Source organism: Cynoglossus semilaevis, chromosome 9 (assembly GCF_000523025.1).
Source record: "Cynoglossus semilaevis isolate Cse_v1.0 chromosome 9, Cse_v1.0, whole genome shotgun sequence".
Classification (NCBI taxonomy): Eukaryota; Metazoa; Chordata; class Actinopteri; order Pleuronectiformes; family Cynoglossidae; genus Cynoglossus; species Cynoglossus semilaevis.
The window spans coordinates 4150610-4175620 of NC_024315.1; the positions used below are offsets into that span (position 1 = coordinate 4150610).

The 25011-nt window shown below is 40.6% G+C and overlaps 2 protein-coding genes across 12 annotated transcripts; one reads left to right on the forward strand and one right to left on the reverse strand.

The window, feature by feature from the left end:
• Window positions 1-252: 252 nt before the first annotated feature.
• Window positions 253-21874, reverse strand: pcm1 (pericentriolar material 1). Of its 9 annotated transcripts, none has more exons than XM_025058913.1 (41): window positions 21740-21874; window positions 19097-19201; window positions 18000-18248; window positions 16687-17013; window positions 15287-15457; window positions 14800-14889; window positions 14511-14694; window positions 14133-14242; window positions 13753-14023; window positions 13523-13667; window positions 13217-13432; window positions 12940-13100; window positions 11425-11645; window positions 11124-11266; window positions 10877-11006; window positions 10567-10713; window positions 10301-10485; window positions 10011-10223; window positions 9651-9918; window positions 9363-9508; window positions 9069-9286; window positions 7794-7974; window positions 7409-7710; window positions 7172-7333; window positions 6959-7015; window positions 6672-6844; window positions 5808-5936; window positions 4788-4914; window positions 4319-4486; window positions 4119-4222; window positions 3564-3698; window positions 3286-3486; window positions 3104-3160; window positions 2840-3026; window positions 2029-2171; window positions 1903-1963; window positions 1708-1811; window positions 1423-1524; window positions 1231-1323; window positions 910-1033; window positions 253-818 (listed from the first exon to the last, which is right to left on the reverse strand). In XM_025058913.1, exons 2-41 carry the CDS (start codon window positions 19190-19192, stop codon window positions 793-795), a joined length of 6327 nt encoding a protein of 2108 aa, XP_024914681.1. In that variant the 5' UTR covers window positions 19193-19201; window positions 21740-21874; the 3' UTR covers window positions 253-792. The 9 variants fall into 9 exon arrangements, 8 of the variants coding, with proteins under 8 accessions (XP_024914681.1, XP_024914680.1, XP_024914684.1 ...); XM_025058912.1 differs by lacking the exon at window positions 21740-21874 and adding an exon at window positions 19828-20280; XM_025058916.1 differs by lacking the exon at window positions 19097-19201.
• Window positions 21829-24918, forward strand: sart1 (spliceosome associated factor 1, recruiter of U4/U6.U5 tri-snRNP). 3 transcript variants are annotated; one of them, XM_008316597.3, is made up of 2 exons: window positions 21829-21968; window positions 22273-24918. In XM_008316597.3, exon 2 carries the CDS (start codon window positions 22293-22295, stop codon window positions 24594-24596), a length of 2304 nt encoding a protein of 767 aa, XP_008314819.1. In that variant the 5' UTR covers window positions 21829-21968; window positions 22273-22292; the 3' UTR covers window positions 24597-24918. The 3 variants fall into 3 exon arrangements, with proteins under 3 accessions (XP_008314819.1, XP_008314817.1, XP_008314818.1); XM_008316595.3 differs by having other exon boundaries at window positions 21891-22037; XM_008316596.3 differs by having other exon boundaries at window positions 21926-22071.
• Window positions 24919-25011: the final 93 nt, after the last annotated feature.

The window sequence follows — 25011 nt, forward strand, 5'->3', positions numbered from 1 at the left end:
TTCTATATTGGGTTCATGTATTTGTATATTTGCCCTCGTAATTATACGCTTTTATCAGACTGTAAAACATTTTAAAAAAAGTTGTGGATGATGCGTTGATCACTGCATTGCCTTTAGGCCCCCATTTCAACTGCTATGAATGCAGATATAGAAAAGGTTTGGTGCCAATATCACATTTCTTAACTTCATTCTGTCAGCAGACAACTGATGATTCAACACAGGTGTTCTATATAAACACATTAATCACAACGATCACAGTTTCAAAACTTTATTTAATTAAAAACTGTAACTTGCACTGAAGTCGATGCAGTTGATGAAGAAAAGTTATCAGAGATAAAAGTAAAGTCTTAACAGATAAAAATCAATGGCTGAAGCTGAACTTTCTTTTCTACTGTCATTTCATCAATATTAAGCACAGTAAATGTAAACTGTACAAGAGGGATACAGGTCCAGGATAAATAAAAACAAAGTGAACATTTCTCACAACTCGTGTCAAACAGATCCCAGAACTCTGATGGAACCTGAGGCTGATCTGAGCACAGGAACCAGAACTTCAAATGTTCAAACTGAGGCTTAAGAAACAGCAGCATGGAGATGAACCAAAACCCAGGTTACTGCTAAATGACATCAGGGCTTGAAGGAAAGAGTATGTGTGTGTGTGTTGAACAACTGTGTGGTGTGAAGAACAGTCAATGAGTGATACAGGAATCACTGCTACTTAAAACAAGCAGATTAAAAAGTGAGACGTGAAAGCAGAGCAGATTTCCAGCGTGGTCTGCTAGATGTGTCTCTTCACATTCTCTGCTCTTCAACTGTATCTAAAAAATAAATAAAAATAAATCAACATCTGCAGTGAACACAAGCCATGAATTTCCTAGGAAACACCTTTGGTTGAAATTTTTATTTTACCTGGTTCCTTCAGGGCCTGTGCATTTCCCACCAGTCTGGTCAGAGACTCCGTGTTTCCATTGAGGACCTCCTCAGACAAGTTATTCTTCTGCTGCTCCTCCACTATTCTCTTCTGTAGCTCCTCCTAAAAAATTACTTAAAGGTCAACTTTGTTTCCACTGTGATTGGTTCTTTTTTATTCTTTTCCAACAGCCTGTGGCCCAGCAGTTCAGACAGCTGCTTTGTGATCATAGTGTTCCCAGTTTTAATGGCAGAAATAAAAACATTGCACATTGAAGAGCAACACACATTCATTTTTTGACTCCGACGTTACACACACACCTCACACATCACTGTGAGCTGCAGAGGCAGGTCTTCCACCTTGACAAAGTCTTCTTCATCAGACTTTTGGCTTGTGTTACCTGAAGCCACCTCCTACAAAAATAACAGAAAGTCATTCTTGAGTATTTTACACCAGTTTTAGATTTTATTATAAACATTATTGGTGTATCACAACAGTCATTGCGGACTTACGTCCACGTTGATCATGACAGGTGAGTCTGTGTCAGGGCTGCTGGTCGTGGAGGACTTCAGTCCTTCAAAGACTCCTGTGCTTGCTGCTTTCTCGTCTGTGACATCATTCTTGAGTATTTTACACCAGTTTTAGATTTTATTATAAACATTATTGGTGTATCACAACAGTCATTGCGGACTTACGTCCACGTTGATCATGACAGGTGAGTCTGTGTCAGGGCTGCTGGTCGTGGAGGACTTCAGTCCTTCAAAGACTCCTGTGCTTGCTGCTTTCTCGTCTGTGACACCCCGCTCCTGCTCCTCCTCCTCCCCCTCCTCCGGGCTCTGGCTTGTTGCTGTAGTGTTTTCAGCCAAGGCTGAATTGATAGTCTCCACTGGTGTGATTATTTCTGCAAATTTCAAAGATCCATGAGAAGAAACTGCACAGCTGACGTCGTTTTAATAGAAAAGTCCATAAAGTAATAATGGTAAAAGCCTCACCAACACCACCCTCTAGACTCTGATCACTTTTCATCTCCTGGATTTTATTGGCAGTTGTTTCCTGAAACATGACACAGTGATCAGATCAGAATGAAAGAATCTCAGGGGACACTACACGTGTCTCACCTCTGCCTGTCTGTCAGCCGAAGCCTGCAATGACGTCTGGACATCGACAGGTCCGGCTTCAAACTCTCCCAACTCCTCCTCCTCGTTCTCATCCTCCCCACTGCCATAGTTTGTCAGGGCCTGGGTCTCTGCTTTGGAGAGATCTGGAAAAAGAAGTAAAAATTTAGATAAACTAATTTAAGATGATTTTTTTATGTTATTCCTGTAACTACGTACAAAAGACTACAAGGTCAAGTGCAAGCCCAGCTCCAAATTTATCCTTTTGCATGATACTTGGATTGTTCAATGTGTCCTTAGAGGCGTTAGTTTACAAAATCCAAATAGGAATCGGATTGCCCCACCAACCACTAGAGAGAGCCCAAGGACAACCAGTAGCACACAACCTAATCTTGTTTTAGTGGTCTGCAACCTTCCACACTAAAAAGTAGGGATGTAAGGATGCACTCACCCACGATATGCCATAATTCACAATTTTGTTTTTCAAGAAAATGTCGTCAGATGTTTTTTTCACATTTGGACCACAGATATAACCCAAAATGCATTTCAACATACACCTCCAATACTTATGACTCAATCACTTAAGGACCTCAATGAGCTCAAAGTTTGGTTTCCAACCTATCCAGAGCACAGTGACTGACCAATCTGTCTGGAGATTCAGATCAGATGATTATAAGAGCCAAGTCAGGTGTGCTGCTGCTTGGTTGGAACAAAACCTGCAAACTGTTCCACAGCGGCCCCTTGTGGAACAGTTTGCTCCTTCACTAATACAAATATATTTTTCTTTGACGAAATACTTTAGCTTTTTACTCACTGAAGGACAGAGACATTTTCTGTCCCGCACCTTCATCCTCATCTTCCTCGTCAGCTTCTGACACTTCACTGCTGCAGTTGTACTTCGTCTCTATCTGCAGGTAACACTGCTGCTGCAGTGGCAGTGGTGGTTGTTGTTCTTCTTCTTCTTCTATGGAATAATTTTGCTGCTCAGTTTCATCTTGATCCTGCATGAAAAAAACCCCAAAATAAACATAGTTGAGCTGGACTTGTAAAAAATGATTTCATCATCAATGTGACTCACCTTGTCTTCATCTGAATAGGCTGGAGTCGGAGACTTGTCACAAACAACTGGATTTTTCTGATTAATATAATAAAATAATTAGAGGAGAATCAAACAACTTTGTACCTGGCATTTTAATGAAACAATGAAATTTCTATTCATTATTTATATAAAAATTATCAAGTAAAAAAGACATGACTTACATTGACAGCATGTCTCACATTAGTAGTTTGCTCACTCCTCTTATTTTTCTTCTTGGCAGCTGAGGCCACATTACTGCTTTTGTCCAAATCCTGCATGAGCCTGAAGAAGGCCAGTTCATTGAAGAGAATCTCAGAAATTTCCACCAGGAGGTCCTCTCCGCAGTCCTTCAGAGTCCGGCCGATAAATTTACTCAGAGAGTCCTGGTATGAGAGACAAAAACGGAAATTTGAACAGTTCTCCTGGAACAGAACATCTGCCATTGGGTTTAGGTACTGACCTGCAGGATGCCTCCCAGCTGACGGTGGAAAAAACGAACAAACTCCTTGCTCTCGTCATTTTGTTGGGTGAGCATGAGGACCATGCGGCGCACGGATGTCAAGAGCTGCATTGAGCAAACCTCGTCCATGTTCTCCTATAAGACAACATTCCAGCATTTACTTACTGTCTGCAGTCACAGTAAACAGAACAGATAACTATTTTTGTCAAGTAACGTCTAAAAGATACATGTTTTTACCAGGCAACTTCATTAGGTACACACTTCACAGATCTGTGTATACACACCAATAGTGCAATCGGATTATAGCTAAGGATAAAGAATGCAGTCATTTTTTCTGTTTTTTATTGATTTGTTGATTTATGCTCTATAAACAAAATGAACTTGTCTCATCTCTCTAATGTTTATTTCCTGAGCTTGACACTTTCACTGGTCTTCATTTGACTTGGAACTTCTACCCACAGTCAAAACCTATGCAGCAGCTGCAGGACTCTAACATATCTATGTTTTAGCATCATGTTGATTCTATGTTGCTGTTTTTCATTCTGTTTCTTTTACCGTCAAATAGGGAATGACTTCAGTCATGATGGCTTTGATCTGTCGGTCCAGCTGCTGGGTGTTGATCTGAGGATAGTCCGCATCTCCAGCTGCTCTTCTTGCTGCTGACACAAGAAATTACACTTCAAATTCAGCACAAAAGCAGATGATTTTAAACAGTGTGTGTACGTGAGGTGTTTTTGTTGTTTTGGACTGAGTACCTTCCAGTGGATCAGCAGAGAGAGCAGAAGCCTGTTCTGCATGTGAAACCTCAGAGTCACCTACACCTGCACTGCTGGCATTGCAGGGGTTTAATTCAGCTTTTAGCTTCATGCGCTCATACTCCCTAATCCTGGCCAGAGCTTTGTCTAAATGAATCACTGTGTTGCCTATCAGAGCAGCAAAGAAATAAGAGCAAAGAGAAACATGGGGTGTCAACAGTTGAAAAAGCAGTGTTTACACTGGAGGATCAATGTCAAACGTTGTTTTTGTTCAGAAAATGACTGACGCTACCACGTTCTAGCTCACAAATAGTTGATCCTGAAGTGTAAACTGGTTGGTTCACAAGACAAGCTCTTAAGGAAGTTGAAGTCAACAAGCAGAGCAGTTCCACAGTCTTTAGAATGTGGCCAAAGAGATTTCTTTGCTATTTTATGACAAACATTGGGCACGAGACAGGCAACACTTTACCCAAATCATCGTTGGCAAATGGTTCCAGGTTGGAGGAGATGGAGACGGGGCTGTCGTCCACAGACTCTGTGTCCTCCTGCTTTTTCACCGTGTTCTGTGTGAGCCTAAGGTTTTTCTCCACCATCTCCTAGAAAGAAGAATATTATGTTTCAAGTTTCATGTGAAACAAAAGTTGTTTCAAATTCACGTTGAGATGAGGCTCTACAAAAAGAAAGACCAACTTTTGTTGTGCCCTACAGAAGACGCAGTAGTGGCTTCTTCTTTCTTCAAACTTTGAAGAGTGAACACTATTTCTATTTTTCATGCAGGGTGTTAAAAGTAAGTGCAGTCATTAATGACGATGTGTAGAGAGGGTAACCATGGTGATGTACAGTGCAACTTAAGTTAAACTCTCCAAAGAACACAATGGCATCAGGAACCATGATATGTGCTTTGCTGATGATTTTGTCATGACTTTGTGAACACCACTTCTGTAATTTGTTAATAATCAGCACGTACACTTTGTCTTTCTAATTTTATTTTTTTTTGTATCAAAAACACACCTAACCATGAGGCAAGTACTGAGGTCTATATTGAACCTTCGGTTATATGTAGTGTTCACACGCCTTACTATGCAAAGGTAACAACAGGAATCACAAAATTGTTGGCTGCCAATTTGAAGAACTCTGAGCTGGTTGACTGAGAACAAAGAAAAATAATGTTGAATGTAAAAATGTATAAGAAGGAAAGTCAACTACTTGTCATTGTGACACAGCACACAACCAAATGTGACCTCTGCTTTTAATCTAACACCAAAGTGAACAGTGGGCAGCTTCAAGTGCCCGGGGAGCAGTGAGTGGTAACTTGGCAGCTGTTGAATCCAAACCTGAAGCCTTCCAGACCTAAGTCCGCTTCCTTAACCACTAAGCCACCACTGCCTCGAAAAAAGAGGAAACTTGGACAAGGTAGAACCGGAGAGAGACTAAACAGCCAGTAGAACTGCAGCAACATCCCACTGAGAAGCATTAATATGACTCTCACAGCATCACTGGTTGCGAGGCTCTCACTGGGCGTCAGCTCAGACTGAGAGCCTGCAGCCCACACAGGCCCGTGAGGAGACAGATGGTCCTGGGCAGCACTCTTCTCCGCCAGATGTCTGGTCACTAAATCCTGGAGTAAACACAAAATGAGGAGTTTCATAGCAGATTTGGTGAAAGGAGCAAACATTTTTCAAAAAATTAAAGATTTGTTAATGCGTTGATTTGTTAGTTGGTGCATTCTGGCTCTACTAAAATTCTGATTGGTCAATTTTTGATACTACTTTATTCATTCTGATAATCATTTTATAACCACAGGCGCACCTGCCCGCTACGTCAACAACTTCCATCAGATGTTCACACAAACAACGCTGGTTGTTCAGCCTCTATCATCCAAATGCAAAAACGACATCTCAGAAGGATTTGTAAATTTTATTGCACAGAATATGAGGCCCATCTATGTTGTGGAGTGCCAAGGTTTTAAGAACTTGCTAAAAGTTTTGGAACCTGGATATACAGTGCCAGCAAGCTAGAAAATAATGCATGCATTATCGGAACAAAATGACGGTGTCTGTGAATTATTATAACATGACAAAAACAATTAACTAAATTTTCCTCAACAGTTCTTGTGCTCATATTACCCTTGACGTTTTTATACATTTATGGAAACTGGGGCTATGATGTTGCACAGATGCAAAATGCTGTGAGAGCTGATAGACTCCAGTGTGTACTTAATTTCAGTGCAAAATATTTAGGCCAAAAAACAATGTAATATAAAGTAAATAGACTACTAGACTTTATCTATAAATAATTTAAGTGGACAGGGCTATTCAGCACCGATCTGTGCACAAAACATGTCTGTCCTCACCTGGAGGGAATAGAGCGCCCTCTGCCGTAGATAGTCAGTGTTGAGGAGCTGCAGCTCGTGAAAAAGCTCAATGAGAAAGTGAGGCCTAGATTCATTCTGGGAGATCAGTGTGGCCACCTCCGAGTAAATGGTTTCCCTCAGTGCCTCGAACAGAGAGAAGTCGTTACTGGCATCTGCGGGGTTCAACATACATTCAATGAACAAAAAACAGCATTTTTTATGTGTTAAAAATGGCTCAGGCTTGAATTGTTTAGGTGACGTAACATCAACTTAGTGATGGAGTTTACCTGGTGCCTCTGTGCATGCAATTCTGTTAGAAAGGAAGGGTGTTCTCCAAGCATAAGCTGTGAGTGAGAAAAATTAATTCACCCTAAACATGTGAGGATGACCAATATTCAACGACAGTAAAGGATGTACAGAATGGACAGAAAGAGATGTGAAAAAAGTATCTAGTACAAGAGTACAGGTGTAGGATATTTGGCATTGCCACAAAAACATACCAGAGGAAAGGTCATTTCTTTTATTTCCAAGCTTAGTCCGACTATTCAATTTTTCTCTAGTCAGCCTGTCCAGCAGACTTTGATTGTGCTCCTTGTCATACGACATGACTGCCCTCTCTTGGGCAAAGTCTGCAATGCTGCTCACACTGTCACTCTCATGGTCTGAAAAGGGGGGGAAAACATTTTTATTTTCTGTTTTTAACCAACATGTTTACAGCAGATAACCCCTTTTCTCACCTTCACTGTTTCTGTTCTGCCCTTTGCTCCTCCTCTTTCGTCGGTTCTTTGACCCAGGTGTCTTGCTACGGGAGGCCAGGTTGGCTTGTGCCGAGGCCTTACGTCCAGCCTTAAATGTCTTTGTTACGGTGGTGGGATCCACAGGGTCAGGCATGCTGCTAAAGCTCTCCTGTGATGTCTTATCAAATTCTTGACTTCTTGGGTGACTGTTAACAACAACTGGAGAGCAGGGCTGTGTCTCTTGTGTGTTTGAGTGAGGCTGGATGTTGTTGTTTGTACAGGTGTTGAGCCATATACCTGGTCTAGAAATGGAAAAGAATATTGCTGGAAAAACCTAACTGCATTAAAAATATGATAGAGGTGATGGAGAAATCCAAAGACATACCCTTGTTCTGTTGTCTTGTTGAGGGGTGAACGTTGCAGAGGGGGAGGGAAACTCATGTACTCTGTTTTGATGGAGGTGTTGGGGTCGAGTTGTTGTTTTTGGTGATCGGCAACAGCAGGGCCTGCTGCACCTTGAGGAAAGTCAGTGACTGGAGCAGGGAAGAGTGGATACAGGCTAAAGTCTGAAATAAAAGGAGATCAATGACATAAACTTCTTGATTTTTTTCATCTTAACAAGAATGTTTTTTAATTATAAATATATCAAATATACCATACATATATAAGTTGTAAGATGATGCCTGGTGTATATTAATAATAATACCGTATAATCGGACCATAAGGCACACTGGGTTATAAGGCGCATTAAGGGAAACAAAACAGTCAATCAAGCATGTCCGGATCCCTTTCTTCATTATCGTTGCTGTTCCATTGGCAGATAGTGGCGTAACTCGCCCGGCGTTGCCTCCCTGTCTTGGTGAATGTGTTCGCCTTCTGTCATCTAATGCTCCCACGCAGGTCGCAATTTAACTTTAAATGCCCTGTTAACACCAATATTTAGCGGTTGGAATTCTTTGGTTAGTGATGGCAAGCCCCGAATTAGTTTGGTTTACTTGGGTTTTGACAATATCGGTGAGATGGGCGCGCATGGAGTCGCAGATCAATAGGGAGGGAGATTTGTGGAAAAGGGTAGTGACCTAAGTTGGACACTGGAGGACGCTGTTGTTGTTGTTCGCCCCTCCAGAGCGGTTGTCACTATTTTTGTTCTGGATGGTCACCATATGGTTGTTTTGACGCTGTGCCATGCGGAAGTTCGTATGTTGTTTTGAAGAGAGAGTGTGTGTTTGCCAGTATCGATAAAAAAAAGAAATAAAAATAGTTTTTGACCACGAAAAAATCGACAGCCATGCGTCCGAGTCGCCATCCATCGACAATTCAAAAAACCAACGTAGAGTCTCCGGGTGTTGGGAGGGACGACGCGACGTTGCGCGGATTTGGGTTACACAACCATACTGTAACAGTTGTTGTCGAGCATCTTCTAATGGTGATAACAAGAGTTAAACGCCATTGTTGGCTCCCAGTGTGCTTTAGTTCTGTGACATCATGTGTGATGCGCTGTGTGGTTTGTCTTTAAAAAATCGGTTCGAGGTCAGTAAGCACAACCAGAATTAATACATAGGGCGCACTGTCGATTTTTAAGAAAACTTAAGGATTTTAACTGTGCCTTATAGTCCGGGAAGTACGGAAATAATAAGGAGAATAAGGATATGCGACTTACTGGGAGGAAATGGGGATAACGCAGCTGTGGACATGTTGTTGGCTGGAGGTTGCAGGGTGGAGGAAAATGGCGGAAAGACAGCAGGTGATGTTGAGGTAGATTCCTTGCAGGAGCCCTGTTTCTGGGTCTGCCAACCTGCTGTAGACAGAGAAAGTGGCTGCTGCTGTTGCTGCTGTTGCTGCTGCTGTCTAATAAGGTCATTCAGGACCTGTTTCAGCCTGAAGGTAAAAGATTTGTTACAGTGAAGATCATCACAGAAATGCAGTGGCTAATTTCTAAGGCTGCTGCTGTCACCTTTGTACATTGTTCTGCTGCCAGGTCAACTGTGTGTAACATTGGTTGAGCTGGTGCATGACCAGTTGGACCTGCGGTGATGATAAATTGTTCGGTAACATGCTGTAATGGCCGGTCAACAGGGTTTGCAACATGTAGGACAGGTTCTGTGGAGACGGTTGAAACATAATTACTTTTATTTTGAAATTCAAAGGTTTGCACAAACTAAAATGCCATGTATTTTATTTTAAAAGCTCTGGTTTACATTACTCAGCTATGTAGATTTTAGCTCTTAGCAAAAGCACTGACCTGCTGGTCCTGCAAGAGGGTCTGACACATGCTGGTGCTAAAATCCAGTTGCCTCTGAAGCTGGCTGACCTGTTCTTGCCACTGGCATGAGGAGTCAATGAAAGAAAGCTCAGAGGGCAATCGAAAGTTTTCTTGTCTTTGCGTGTGGTGGTTTACAGACAAACTCTGAGACAGAAGTTCCTGCTGCTGTTGTATTTGTTGTTTGCCAGTGGTTTTGTTTGAAAGATTCCCACTACACACAGAGAAGGCTGCTGGGGGATTCAGGTTACTGGAGACACAGACAAGCCATTTTAATGGAAATATTTTTTCAATATCAGCAGTTGTATTAGAACAAATGGTATTTTTTCTTCTTTGGCTCACCTTCCTTGGTTATTCCTGCCACTGTACGAGCACTGGTTCCTGCTGGAAGGGTATATGTGGATGTCATCATCAGAGGTGCTTGCTGCACTTTCTTCCTGCTCCTCTTCACCTATGTCTGCGGTATATTCATCACCATCATCGTCATCTTCACCGTCACCATCATTATCATCTCCATTGAGGTGGCAGGGAGTGGAACCCCAGGAAGCCGTTGTCCTAAGAACCATTGAGAAATGTTTGACAGCTAATAGAATAACACAGAGTAGACTAAGTAACAAAGGACTGTCCCCTACCTTTCATCCCTACTGACAGGTTGTGAAGGTGTAGCCAAGCTATCCTGGTCATCATTCCTGCGAGTGGGAGAGTCATCCAGACCACTACGTCTTTGGTGTTCAGCCATCAAGGACTCCAAGTGCTTCCTGCGTTGACGCAGCTCTTCCCGAAGGATCTGGTGGCGACGCATCTCCGACCAAAGCTGCTGACAATGTACAGTGTAAGGTCTTTAAATCAGATCTCAACATAGACATGCATTTTCAATATGTGATAAAAATCATCTTACCTCATTATCAGTGACTGAGGAAGTGGCAGCTTCTGCTGGAGTGGCCTTGAGCACCGCTGAGTTTGTTTTGGATTCTGATGGAGCGGCGACTTGATTGGCTATTGGGGCTTTTTTCTGCGGTTGACTAATAGAGCTGGACAGAGATGACTAAAAAGACATTAAAGAAAAGTAAATGTTAAGGACTCAAACAGAACTGTGTTTTCTATATTTTTAAAGAGTTCAACCTTCTGAATCAATGCTCATCAAAAGGAAAGGAAGACAGAAAAGTTTAAAAAGTGACCAGCTCTCTGCTTGTTCATGTGTGGAATACCTGGAGGTCAGGACAAGCCCACTGGAGATCTTGGATCTTTCCTTGGATTTCTCGGAGTCTCTGCCGCTCTTCATGGAGCTGCTTTCGCTCTTGTTTCTGCTGAAGCAGCTTCTCCTCATACAACTTCTCCCTGCATTAGGAGTAGTTTTCATTTACTGATGTGTAAAAACCTAAAGTCAATACGTAAAGACATATGAAGTGAAAATTCTGCAAACAGATTCTCTGCGACATTAAAAACATGCTTCACCTGGCTTTACTGGACAGAGTGAGGTTTCTGGGATTCTGTTTAGACACAGCTCCAAGTGGCCGAGAAGCAGTAGTTCTAGTGTTGTTTGGCTGTTGGTGTAAAGCTTCATCTTCATTAGCTGTAGTGACGTCTGTGTCATCACTCTGGAATCATACAAGCAAATGTATATATTTTCCAAATAACCCATTATTCCAGATAAAATACAATCATCCTAAAAAGTTGGTTGACAGTCGTTGTTGCGACACCAAAATAATACTACAGTATTTCATCATCCAAACAATACTTCAGCCCACTCTCTTACTTGAACCATGGCCACCAGTTCTTGCAGCTGCCGCAGCTTCTGCTTTGCTGTGTGACGATGAACCTTCTGAGAAAACCCTGCATCATCTGCATTCCCCACACTGCTCCTCCGACTCGATGCCTCACTGTCTGGTGCCACAGTCTGTGCGCCATTATCAAGACAGTTGTCTTCATCTTCATCCTTCAACTGACTGTATGATGTCTCCCTGTTGTACTGACAATCTGAACAGGGTCAAAGGTAAGGCCAAGTTATTATATTTATATATAAAAAAGTGTGTTACACTAATGAGGGCTGTCAAACCCTAACCCCTATATTCCACTGAATGCATCATCAGCGCATTACAGCTGCGATGTGGTTACCACTGCATTTATCTGCCATTTTAATAAATTAGAAATATTCCACCGGGCACTTTTCAGGAGCGTCCCAGATAGCTGGATAGGTAGAAAGTCCATTTCTGGCGTATGCCACTTCAATCTAAACAGATCATATTACACAAGACTGGAACTTAGACATGGTGTCAGCACACAACTTCTACCACCTTAAAATAAAATACATACTATACTATGGCAGAAGGTAGGAGAAGAAATCTATACAATGGTAGAAGCAGAAATGCATGTGTTTTTCCAGTTGTGAGGGGCAAAGTAAACTGTTTCTTATTGTTTCCTTTATACAGTCCATTGATCGCAAGATCTCCTGGTCTCGCATGATTTCAGAATCATTGCAGAATCTTGTGATATCACAAATTCAGCTGGCTTGCAAGGCTCTCCACCACTGCTATAATGTTCCCAGTGGAATTTAGAGAGAAGTGCCGGACAAAGTTGCACCACAGCCACAGCGCACTGCTGACGTTTTAAGTTGTAATATCAGGGTAACCCTGATAATTTTATAAATCATGAATGATCATAATCATAACTTTTCATGATTATTAATGATTAATTGCAATACCGATATTTTGTGCATAGTGAGTTCAGTGATTACTATTAATTTTTGATGGTGTAGAACATGTCGTTTTCAAATTTCAGCATTTGTCTTCATTGATATAATCAATATACAGCAGGTGTCACCAACATTGTGCCCGTGGACTACCTAAGGTGCCCGCGGGGTATGTTCTAAAAATAAAACTAGTCAATAGGAAGGTCTGAGAAGATTGAATCATTTGAATTTCAATGACGATGGTCATGGACTATTGTATACCCTAAAATTACATTGTTTGGGAAGTCTGTATCAAACAAGTAGCTCTTCATATTACTGTGCCCTTGAAGTAGCTCTAGTTTTGAACAGGTTGGTGACCCCTGGTCAGTCTCTCCAACTGATTGGAGTCTCTTCAATCAGTTGTGTCATTGTCAGTTCAACCTAACCCTAAGCAAGAAGTGTTCCCCATTTCCCCCATAAATCAATGTTTATTCACTACCCATGCATTAAAATTTAAACCCGATTCATTTGAAAAATAACAGTGATTACGGCGTTTAGTTTGCCAGTTCTACTACTAACCTATGTGTTTGTACATACAATTACCTATAGCTGAGGGCATTTTGAGGCTGCGGAGGTTGGCAGCTGACCGGTTGTTGATCTCACACTCGATGTTCAGTCTTCCGTCCCGGTTGTTGGTACCATTGCTTCTTATGGTGCGTCTGTCGGTCAGGCTATTCAGATCTGTCCAGTTTCGATTGCGGTTTCTAAAGAGATAGAAACAAACGTTGTAATTTGAGACCGTTGTCACTGACAACAGAGTTTTTATTTATATGGGCAACCATCCAATCTTATTTTTTTATTTATTCATTAGAACATCTACCTGATGTTAGTTATTGGTTGGCGATTCTCTTGTTCAGAATCAAACATGACTTCAAACAGGGAACTGTCTGTTTCCTCTTCCTGCTCCTCCTCATCATCGCCTTCATCTTCTTTCACATTCTCGTTAATCGCGTCAACCATCATGTCTGAGGTTTGTTCATAGTATTGAACTAATTCTCGCAGCTCATTTAAACGTTTGTGGACCTCTTTTAGCTTCCTGTTGAGAAAGAAGACATTTAAATATAAATTATAAACTATAATATTGAGTTAAAAAATTAACGGAAGCTGTATGTGTTTATGACCATACTTGAGCTTGTCTGAGGAGTTGGAACTGTCCTGGGGTTGAGTCAGTGACGGATGAAATGAAGTGGACGCTGTAGCCCCGTTAGAGGAGAGGGCAGAAGGACAGTCTGAAGACCCCCCAATGCTACAATGTGTCGACAAACCTCGACCTTAAAATAGTTTTAAAAAAAACCTTTGTTAAAAATGCATGTGTGGAGCACAACAAAGAGCCTTGTAAACATGCACTTGTCTCACATGAGCTGTTGTTGAGAGTGTGGTCTCTGAGTGAATGTAGCTCCTGGAGAATCTTGTCCATGGTTTGCTTTTTGTCTTGCAGTTCTTGAAGTTTGGTGAGTTTTGCGCTGGCTGCCGCAACACCAGTGTCCAATCCGGCATGCGGACCTGACGCAGCATGGAGAAGCTGTCTGTGTTTGGGTGGACCAACAGCATGGGGAGGTCTTGACCAACACTCTCTGGAGAGAGATAGACTCTCTGCCTGTCGACGGTTATCTGGTACTGCTTTGGTCTACACAGTAAAAGATAATAAAGAAAATAAATTTTACTTCTTGTATTAATTCTCTGTAAACGTATGTTTTAAAATAGTTTCCAAAGGCTAGGGCTAATCGTCTTCTTACCTGAGAGTCATGTAGTTGGTTGTGAAATCGTTGTATCAAATCATTCAACTCATCATTCAGTTCTGAGGTGATGCTCAGTCCTGACACACTGCCGGTGGTTTCTGTGACAACTGGTGTAAACACACATTTCAGATAAAAAAAAAGTGAATTATTTATCATTGTGACACAGCGTGAAATGTGACCTCTGCATTCCACCCAACACCAAAGTAAGCAAACACCCGAAGGAGAACAGTGCGAGTCGAACCTACGACCTCGTAGACTTAAGTTAATTTCCTTAACCACTAAGCCACCACTGCTCTAAGAAACAAAGTTAATATAAACGGACAACATCTGACTGTTGTCCACCTCCGTTACACAGTAATTACTGTTAAATCTCACCAGTGTCTTCAATCACAGCCAATGCCTGTTCTGCATTTTGCTGCATAGCCATCAGGGCCTCTTGTCGGCCCTGCAGGACCCTGAGCTGCTCCTGCTGCTCCAGCATCTTCTTTAGCAGTTCATGCTGCTTTCGCAGATTCTCCAACTCCTCCTTCTGGTCAGCACGCGCAACCACCCTGCCACCCTGTAAAAAATATCAGTATCAAATTGTCGACATTGCAAGAGAGAGTTAACAAGAAAGAGTCAATAACAAATCACAGGGCAGCATTTTGGATTTAGGAAAACAAACCTCAATATTAACTGGAATGCTCTCTGCCAGTGAACCTGAGCACACAGCAGAATCTAGGGTCCCTACATCGTCCTCTTCATTCTCTTGTGCCTGAAAAGGGAAAAAAAAGTTAGAAGCTATTGACTGTAAATGATACATCTCACTTGGAAATGATTGGTAATATAAGAAACAGTAAATGCAATCTTGTGTTATTATTTGTAAGTAATATTTTTAAAATGTATGTAATGCTTGACACCCAAACACCCTCACAAAGTGTGTTTGTTATGTTCCAATTCTGTTACAACAACATGAAAGAGAGCTCTACTTGGTTTCAAAGAAAAGACAAAGTCATTAAAAAAACAGTTTGCAGCTGGCTGTCTAAGTACCAACAAAAACAGGTTCAACTTCAGCTTCAAATAAGCTGAAGTTCAAGTCAAGCTCATTTCAAAATAGGACACAAATCATGAGACAACATCAGGTTATGGAAACGCTGTTTACATAAACTTACCAGCATTTTCTGCAGGAAACGTAAATAAGACTTCTCTTGTTCCTTGAGGTGAGTGATAAGATGGGAAAGACGTTCCACGTTGGCCGGCACATCGTTCTTCTCCACCAGGTCATCCCGCATAGAGCTGGCTTTACTGATGTACTCGCGGATCTGTATCAGTTTGCTCACCACCTGAGAGCAGACAAAGAAGAAAGGGAGGTGTACGGGTGTAAGTTTCAAAGGAGTAAAACAAGCGATGACATGGAGCGGAGACAGAGGACAGGTGAGCCAGCATCTGTATCGACAGCTTAATCTAGGGCTGAACGAGGACAGAAAGAGGGTTGGGCACACAGGAAACCGAGCACTCTAGGTACCAGGGGTGGAATATTTATAGTGTCCTAAATACAGCCCAGCTTCTGAAGCTCACTTTTATCAGAGCTCTACTTTACTGTAGTTGTGGGGAGGAATGAAATACTTACATTGTACAGGTGTGAACGTAGAATGTACCACAATATTATTGACTTAATGTAAGCTTTAGACTCTTGACAAAACAACTTAAAAACTGATCATTAATAAAAGGGTCCTTTAATTCTAAATCCAATAGACATTCTACACTTAGCTAGTCAACAAATTGTTTCAATGCATTACTGACATGTTGTGTGTCATAAGCTTTTGCTTAAACTGAATGGATAACTTTTCCAACAATACAGGTGTCACTATGATGACACTACATGCACCACCATGGTCTAGTGCAGGGGTCACCAACGTGGTGCCTGGGGGCACCTGGTAGCCCCTATTGACTACCTAAGGTGCCCGCAACCTATGTTCTTAAAATATAACTAGTCAACAAGAGGGTCTAAAAATGTACTGTTACTGTGCTTTTTCATCAGTTCCACCTGCAATGATATTCAAATGGTAAGAAGAGTGTCTAATATGGTATGTCCTAGAACTAGTTATTATTACATTGTTTGTGAAGTCTGTATTAAACAAGTAGCTCTCTGTATTACTAAGTGCCCTTGAAGTAGCTCTCAGTTTCAAAAAGGTTGGTGACCCCTAGTGTTCTGAGGATAGTCCTTGTTTTTAGGGGGTCACAGACTTAAATCCCTGGCCAAGACCTAAAAACCAAAAACACCTCCTGTGGCGTGTGCAATGCTGAGGACAAATTCTGTTGAATGGTTCTGTGTCTAGATACAGTATGTACGATGACCAATAAAGTCTTCATTTTATCACAACACCCCTTGAATCTCAAGTTCAGTTTTTAAATATAATCACTCTCACCACCAAACAGAGATTGTGTGCTTGAGATATGTTACACCAACAAAGCTGATTTTTCTCACCTCCATGGAGATTACTTAGTTGTACCATAATGTGTTGTCATTAAAAGAAGTACATGAACACCATGGTTCAACAGAAAATTGTACCTGGCTGCTGTCTATTGGTGGCTCTCCTCTGTCATACTCTCTTTGCACCAGGAGCCCCCTCTCAGCTCCACCATGACTGACCCTCGCAGTTTCCTTGGTAGGAATCACAGGGGTTAAAGGATCCCGAAGTCCTGTACTCTGCCTCTTGGCTTCTTTAATCACAGAAGGGGTAGCAGGGGCAGAGGCAGAGGGAGGAAGCATTTCCTTGCTTTTGTTTGTGTTTACATGCAGAGGTAGGCAGTTGTAGGGCTTCTTGTTCTCTCCAGCCAACTGGCGCTGGTTGTTGGCAGCTGTGACACGCCCCTGGGAGTCACTGCCAATGCTCCTCTGAAGACAGAAACAACACACAGGTTTCACAAAGTTTCTACTCTCGATTGCTTACTAATCAGCAAAAGACCGCTACAAAAATGGATCGTTTCATGTAATGAAGCCTATGGAATTTAAGTTTTTTTTCCAATCATCATAAATGTCTTGCAAAGCATTAATGTAATTTTCCAATATACGCATATAATATAAGTATGAACCCACATCATTGGGGGGACATTTTTTCCTTTAATATAACATCACAATAAGTGATCAGTGTATTAAATTCAGCAATTCAGCAGTAAAAATTACTAATTAAATAATATAAGTTTTGCTAGTCTGTTGATTGACAGCTCTGATGGTTTTTTTTATCATCTCTTTTTCAAAACTGTTGTTCTAATATGCAGACACACAACAATGTTAGCCACCATCTACTAATTAAACTATGATGATTTTCATGCCATGATTTCCTCCCTTTCTACAACAGGAAAAGCCACATCAGTGCAATAACATAACTAAATGATCATTTATTTTAAAACACATTTTATAGACAGGAAAGTAAATCTGCACAAACATATCATAGCTATGTAGAAATGTCATTATGCAACTACCAGTATGTTACACAGCACAGCAGATTAGGTCAGATTACTTAATGAACAAGTTAAAAAGTAGTTAAAAACCCAAGAGGAATTACAGACAGTTCCTATGCTATACAACAGCAGTAAAAGAACAAGAAAACATGAGTTTCCCATGTTTCCCAAAGCTGAGGGAGCAGAACTATGCATTTCAACTTAAATATTTTCTTTTTTTTGTCTCAGGGGAGCAACTTGTAATTTATTTTTCTTTTGTTTAATGATAATAGCAGTCTCCAGAAAGTGTAGTAGAAAATGCATCTGCAACAACATACCTATTTACAAAAGGGGGACAAGTTTGGGAACCCCTGAAGTAAGTCACTTTCTGAAGCAGTCTCCTCTATGTTCCTCGACAAAAGAACAACTAAAGTGTTTTACCTCATCCAGGTCAGTGAAGTTGATCCTCTGGCGCAGCTTCTCCAGCTCAGCTTGGTCTGGAACAGACATCTGCGTGGTGTATTTAATGTGTGCGAAGGAATGAGAGTTGCGTGCTCTCCTGCGACCAGCACCTGGAGTGGACTCTGGTGAAATATCATTGGTCATGCGGCTCTCCACCACACTGGCCGACAGCTTTTTCTTGTTTTTCTCTGAAGATCGGTTGGCCTTCTTCTGCTGTATACCCCAGGCCTGCAGATGAGAAAACAGAAGATTGATCATTATGTATATGTTCATACATGATTGTACATGTTACTGTACTTAATAAATCACAAGGAGGAAAAAACAGGATGGATTCCAGGATGTTTAGGACCAGATGAAAACAAACACCTGAGATAATGCTTCCCCACTATAGCATGTTCCTGTGATGATCCATTTATGTGATAAACAAAGGTTATTACACACAAATATTGCTAACAAGCTGAAAAAGGTCATAAAGAAACTGCTTTAGTTTGTTTTAAGTACTCCATTAAAGGGGATTAATTACAATTCACTTTGCAAATATCGGTTGGACCATTGAAGGTTCCTTCGGAAGAAAAGGAAAGCCTTATGTTTTCATGATTTTAATGGCTTTTACCCAAGAATAATTTAAGCATAGAGTATATAGTACCAGCAATCACTCCAATCTTTGAAAATGCAGTTATCAAAGCAGGATTTTGAATTATAAATTAATTATTCCATTGACTTGAGGTTGCACTTTAATGTTGCCTCACTCAATTATGTTCCTATGATAAATATCCACAAAATATCCTTTAATAAACAGACATCAAAGAGGAACAATGCTTTGTTGTTGTTGTCATGCTGGCTGTACATCAGACATGTAGTCATTTAGAGACATCAGTTTATCTTTACCAAGCCAACTGCAAACATTCAAGCAATTTGTGGGTTTTGTTTGCATCAGATAAGTTATGATAGAAATCATTGCAGAACAGATACAATGTTAAAATGGACTATTTTGCTTCTTGAAAATACACTATAGTAATGATTGAAAATAAAACAAACAGGTATTTGTCATTGAATACGTAGTGATGGGTGCTCACCATGTTGTTGAGCCTATCTTCCAGACTGCCTTTTGTTACAGTCCAGTTCTGTAGTTCTTCTGAACTACCGTCAAACGGAGCTCCTCCGGTCGCCATACCACGAGCCTAATATTTTTAGCAAACAAAATATGCCGTTCTGATTGGCTTTGCCAACTGTCTTGCAAGCAGACATAAAAAAAACTTGATTGAAAAGTTATTAGGCATTAATACCATCGACTAAATAAGTAATCAAATCAGGGAAGAGAATGATAACTGTAAATGGTAAAAATTAAATATCTACATTTCTGAAGAACAATACGGTTAGGTCTTTTACATAAAAAAATGTACATCTTAAAAAATATGATAACATTAAATGCATATCTGGTGAAATACAGCTGCTGACTGTCAAAATGATGTTCCATTATCTTTTACATTAAGTGAGATATAGCCTGAATTGTAACACTGACGTATAGTTGCCTATGGTTACTTCTAAAACCAGAAGGAGTTATATTTAATGTGACTCGCTTACCATAAAACATTAGCATTAAACCGTAACTTCGATGAAAGACGATGATATCAATTAATATAGCATGGCATAACAAAAACAACACCACCAGCAGCAGGTTAGCGTAAACTGAGTTGACTGCTGACCATAACGCTAATGTAAACACTGCTCACTTGGCTTGTCTTCTAAATGTGGCAATCATTACAGCTAACAGCTAAATGAAAGCGACAAATGCCTCGTTCCTTACCCACAGCAGTCGAACTTTAGCCAACGTTTAGTCGCCAAAAACAATAGAGTTATGAAAAAAAGGTATCGGTCGTCGACTGTGTTCGTGTATGGTTACGGTTTGGTTTCACTGTCCGTTGACGTTAGCTGCTATTAAGCTATTTTGTTTTGTTTGTGTGACCCGCTCACATTCCCGGGTAACAACAATGACTCAGTTCTCTCCGTCAGGCAGCCAGTTACCGCGAGCTTTCACTTTTCACTGATCCCGAGAGGATAAACACGGAGTCTAACTTAGCCCAACTCGGCAAACTGATACAAAGTTTGGAGTTTGTTTGTTTTAGAAACTCTAAGACATACTTTTTACTTTCCGTTCAAATCTGAATCTGACGTTCACTTTGTTCCGTCGCATAATCTCTATGAAAACACGCAGTACCCAGTTATGCATCGGCCAACCCGCTGGTCAACATTCCAGGCACTCTTTCAATAGAACACCCTAATATCGTCACTATATTAGTAACTAGCAATCATTAAAAAAAACCCCAGCCGTTACTTATGGGTTGCAAAGCCTGTTTTTTATTTTTTTATATATTCAATTATATATATATATATATATATATATATATATATATATATATATATATATATAATTTTATATTTTATATATTCAATATATAAAAATTGACATGTTTATATATTGTAGAAGCCAAACTGCTTATTTAACAACGCTGCCATAAGTTACTCTACTGAACTATGTCTAATGTGGATGGACTATTCAACAGTGAAACATTCTATTAAACTATTTATTTATTCTTCAGTCAAGCGTATTTTCCACAGCAGTAAGTAATTAATTTATCTATAATTATTAGCAAAGTCGTGGTGTTATAAGCCACACAAGGCAAAGGCAACAGTTTCCCATTGTAGTAGAGCAGTCAACGAAAAAAACCCTAACTAAATAACACCTAATTTTGAAGCATATACTTCATATTTAATAGGTTGCACCTGTATTTATTCTGGTTAAATTGTGAACATATGTATATGCAACATTGTTATTAGTAGATTCGTTACATAAAACAGTCTCCACTAAAATAATTTACCCTGCCCTTTGTGCACCCTCACCTGTCTGAAATCCATTACAATATTAAGGTGCAGACAGATATATTCTTGGCACTGACTAAAACTGGGTCGATGGTAGTCCAAGTCACTAAGGATAGAGCGAACACGCTCCTCTTTATAATTCAATCAGTGTATCGGGGAATACAGTTCATGTTACAAGGTATTGCTTTGTAAAAACAACATTACCATGAGAAGTGAAGGATCATTGGGAGCGCAGTGATTATGCATCTAAAGTGGACAAAGTAATTTTATTCTCATTCGGAAATGTGCATGTGAAGAGTAACTTAAATACTCGCGGCACTTCGGACTGAGATATGTCAACCCTGACTTGGTAAAATCTAATAGTGCAAGTAAGTTTATCTCACCCCTAAAAACTTAACCACGGCTCTGAATAAAGTCACAAAATCGTTGCATCACCCAATAACCAATATCTGTATCAGCTCACCCAAGGTGAATATTTCTGATATCCAGAACATCAGCGTTAATGCATACGTCACTGACATTACACCTATTACAGTGCTCCATGGTCATCGTGAGTTGCAAAGACTGTGCTAGTATCTGCTAATGCTACACAACGTGCTAACAACTGCCCAACACCAGGGAAATATCTTTGATATTTCAGTAAAAGCTCAACAAATGTCGTTTCTTTATAACTAATAATAACCTATGTGATATTGTAAATTAAAGCTACATGTCAAAACGACCTATTAGTATAACCATCCGTCATCTAAAACAGCAGGTTGACACTAGCGATTGTTTTTATTAATTCAAATGAGCTAGTTTACGTTAGCTGGCATTAACACACATAACGTTAATGTTACCAGTCACTGTAGATGATGTCGTCTAGCACATCATATTCTATGGCGTCTTCATAAATTTGCCCAGGATGTTGCTGAAGTCTTCGGATAAACAGGAATCTGTTCTCGTTGCTAAAACTAAAATGGGTTTGATCGTGGGTTGTCATTTACACCCCTGAACACCAGATGGCGTGTTGTTTGTTGCTAACTAATGATTGACCACCGGAAAAGAACGGAGACGTCGATGATCGTTGTGAGTTCGTTTTATAGAGAGAATTCTGTATCTTCACGCGGAATCGAATTCAAAGCTTGAACTCGAAAGGTCGGGAATCTTTTCCTGCTTCTACTTGTCAACAGTAAATACAACGATTTCAGTTCATCTTCTATTTTTGGTTCAGCGCCGACTGAGCTTTGTTGTCACTTAGCCTTTTAGCTTGTAAAGCTAACCCGTGCCAATGAAAGTCAGAATTTCGTTTACCTTCAGGGGACATTATCTAAAAGAGATACAGTACGTATTAGTTTAATCTAACTTGTTGTGTTTCCATCTGTTTTACCAGCGGTTTTACCAACACAAATTATGGGGTCGTCAAAGAAACACAAAGAAAAGAGTCGCGATAAGGACACAGAGGATCGCCGCCGCGAACACAAGAAACATCGCCACAAGGATCGTGATGTTTCGGATCGAGATAAAGACAAACGAAAACGTTCCAGGTCCCGGGAGAAAAGCAGCCGAGAGAGCCGCAGTAAAGTTGAGAAAAGCAGCGGTGAGCCTCGTGTGAAAAAAGAAAAGGTTGACCCTGGTTATGAAGAGAAAGGTGCAGAAATTGAACCTCATTCTGCCAGCGGAGATGCTTCGCTCAGTATTGATGAAACAAACAAACTCAGAGCAAAGCTGGGCCTTAAGCCATTGGAGTTGAATGAGACCAAGAAGGAGCTTGGTACCAAAGAGGATCCAATGGTAGCCACAACTATTAATCCGGTTCTTATTCAGCAGCAAAAAGACATAAAAGAGAAGCTTGCTGCTATGAAAGAAAAACGCCTACTTAATCAGAAGTTAGGGAAAGTGAAGACCCTTGCTGAGGATGACTGGCTAGATGACACAGCTGCCTGGGTAGAAAAAAGCAGAAAGCTGTCGAAAGAAAAAGAAATGGCTGAAAAAAGAGCCAAGCTCCTAGAGGAAATGGATGAGGAATTTGGTGTGAGCAGTCTTGTAGAAGAGGAGTTTGCAAATATCAAGAATGATGCCTACACATCCCAAGATTTAAAGGGGTTGAAAGTGCAACACAAGGTGGAATCATTTGATGAGGGTAAGACTGTCATCCTGACCCTAGAAGACAAAGGTGTTCTTGAAGAAAAAGAAGATGTGCTTGTGAACGTAGGTCTGGTAGACAAGGAAAAAGCTGAAAAAAATATTGAGTTGAAAAAGAAAAAGCCAGACTACAAGCCATACGAAGAAGAGGAAAGTGTGGATGATATGGTTACATTCAAGTCTCGCTCAGTCCTTTCAAAGTACGATGAAGAAATTGATGGTGAAAAAAAGAAAAGTTTCCGGTTGAACACTGGGGGCTTCGCTGATGGTGAGCGGGAGCGCGAGCTCCAGGCCATGAAAGAAACTCTGCGTAATCAGGCCCAATCTTTGCAACTGCCCGCACTCACAATCGCCTCAGAGTATTATACACCTCAGGAAATGGTTTCCTTTAAAAAGACAAAATGCCGCATTAAGAAAATCAGAAAAAAGGAGAAGAAAATGGCCGTGCAGGAACAACTCCCAGATGACACTCGTACTTCTGATTTTGGCTCTAGAACACGTGGTCGGGGCTGCAGACAGCTGGAGGAGGACAATGAGGAAGTAAAAGAGGTGGAGAGCAGAGTGCAAAACCAAATCCCCTTGTTGTCTGATGACATCAGGATGACAGAAATGGACATTAGTGATGATGAAGACTTCGTAGTTCCTGAGGCTGTTGCAATTGAAGAGGACGAGGCAGAGCAAGAACTACAGAAACAGCTTGAGAAGCAAAGGAAGCTGAAGCAAAAACAGCTCCTTAAAGACTCTGGGGAGAAAGTAGTGGAGCAGACTAAAATCCATATTGAAAAGCAGAACGAAAATGATGCTGATCGAAAGAGCAACATTGTATTCAATGCTACTTCAGAGTTTTGCAGGACTCTGGGTGACATTCCAACCTATGGACTGTCAGGTAACAGAGAGGACCAAGAAGATATCATGGATTTCGAACAGACAGAAGAGAAAGATGATGCTGGAGATTCAGATTCAGAAATGGATGAAAATGTTGGATGGAGCACAGTGAATTTGGATGAAGAGCAAAAACAACCTGACTTTGCCACAGCTTCGGCCACCATTTTAGACGAGGAACCCATCGTCAACTCTGGCCTTGCTGCTGCTTTGTTGTTGTGCACAAAAAAGGGTATGTTGGACACTCAAATGCAGAAGGTAGCCCGTGTCAAAGCTACAAAGGGAGCCTTGCCTAACGTTAATTACTGCATTGAAGACAAGATGGGATTTGATGATAAGTACAGTCGCAGAGAAGAATACAGAGGCTTCACGCAAGATTTCAAGGAGAAAGATGCATACAAACCAGATGTCAAGATTGAATATGTCGATGAGTCCGGGCGGAAACTCACCCCAAAAGAAGCATTCCGGCAACTTTCTCATCGCTTTCATGGAAAAGGGTCAGGAAAAATGAAAACAGAGAGGAGAATGAAAAAGTTGGAAGAAGAGGCCCTGCTGAAAAAGATGAGCAGCAGTGATACTCCCCTAGGAACTGTGGCTCTGCTTCAGGAGAAACAGAAATCTCAGAAAACACCATATATTGTGCTCAGTGGAAGTGGGAAAAGCATGAATGCAAATACCATTACTAAATAAGTGAAAGCTAAATCTTCAAATGTATAAATGGCCACACTGTTTTTGTTTTTGTTTTGTTTTTTGTTTATTTTTTTAGTGGCACAAAAAAATTATAGGCATTGCTGTTAAGGTTGAATTAAAAAAAAATTGGTCATGATGAAAGAGGAGCTCAATGTGTTTGACTATGATTTGACATATTTCTTGTTAAGTCATTATTTTATGGCATTTCAGATCATGGTGAATAAATGTAATACAGTCTTTTTAATTTACAGTTCTTTTGTGCAAAAGCTGATTTGATTGATAAGTGTTTTACAATAGATCACAATAAACTATCTTCTACATGTGGAATAATGTTATGTTCAAACACAAAATGGGACTAGTTAATGTTGACAATAGGTATTTAAAAAAGGAGCCATAACCAAACAGTGGAACTAAT

Excerpts from the sequence above, each read along its gene's own strand:
- pcm1 (XM_025058913.1), bottom strand. The coding sequence starts at position 19,192 with ATGGCGACCGGAGGAGCTCCGTTTGACGGTAGTTCAGAAGAACTACAG. Across the intron at positions 14,890-15,286 it reads GTTTCCTGCAGAAAATGCTG|GCACAAGAGAATGAAGAGGA; the intron begins GTAAGTTTATGT and ends TTCCCTTTTCAG. Across the intron at positions 1,324-1,422 it reads CTGTCATGATCAACGTGGAC|GAGGTGGCTTCAGGTAACAC; the intron begins GTAAGTCCGCAA and ends TTATTTTTGTAG.
- sart1 (XM_008316597.3), top strand. The coding sequence starts at position 22,293 with ATGGGGTCGTCAAAGAAACACAAAGAAAAGAGTCGCGATAAGGACACA.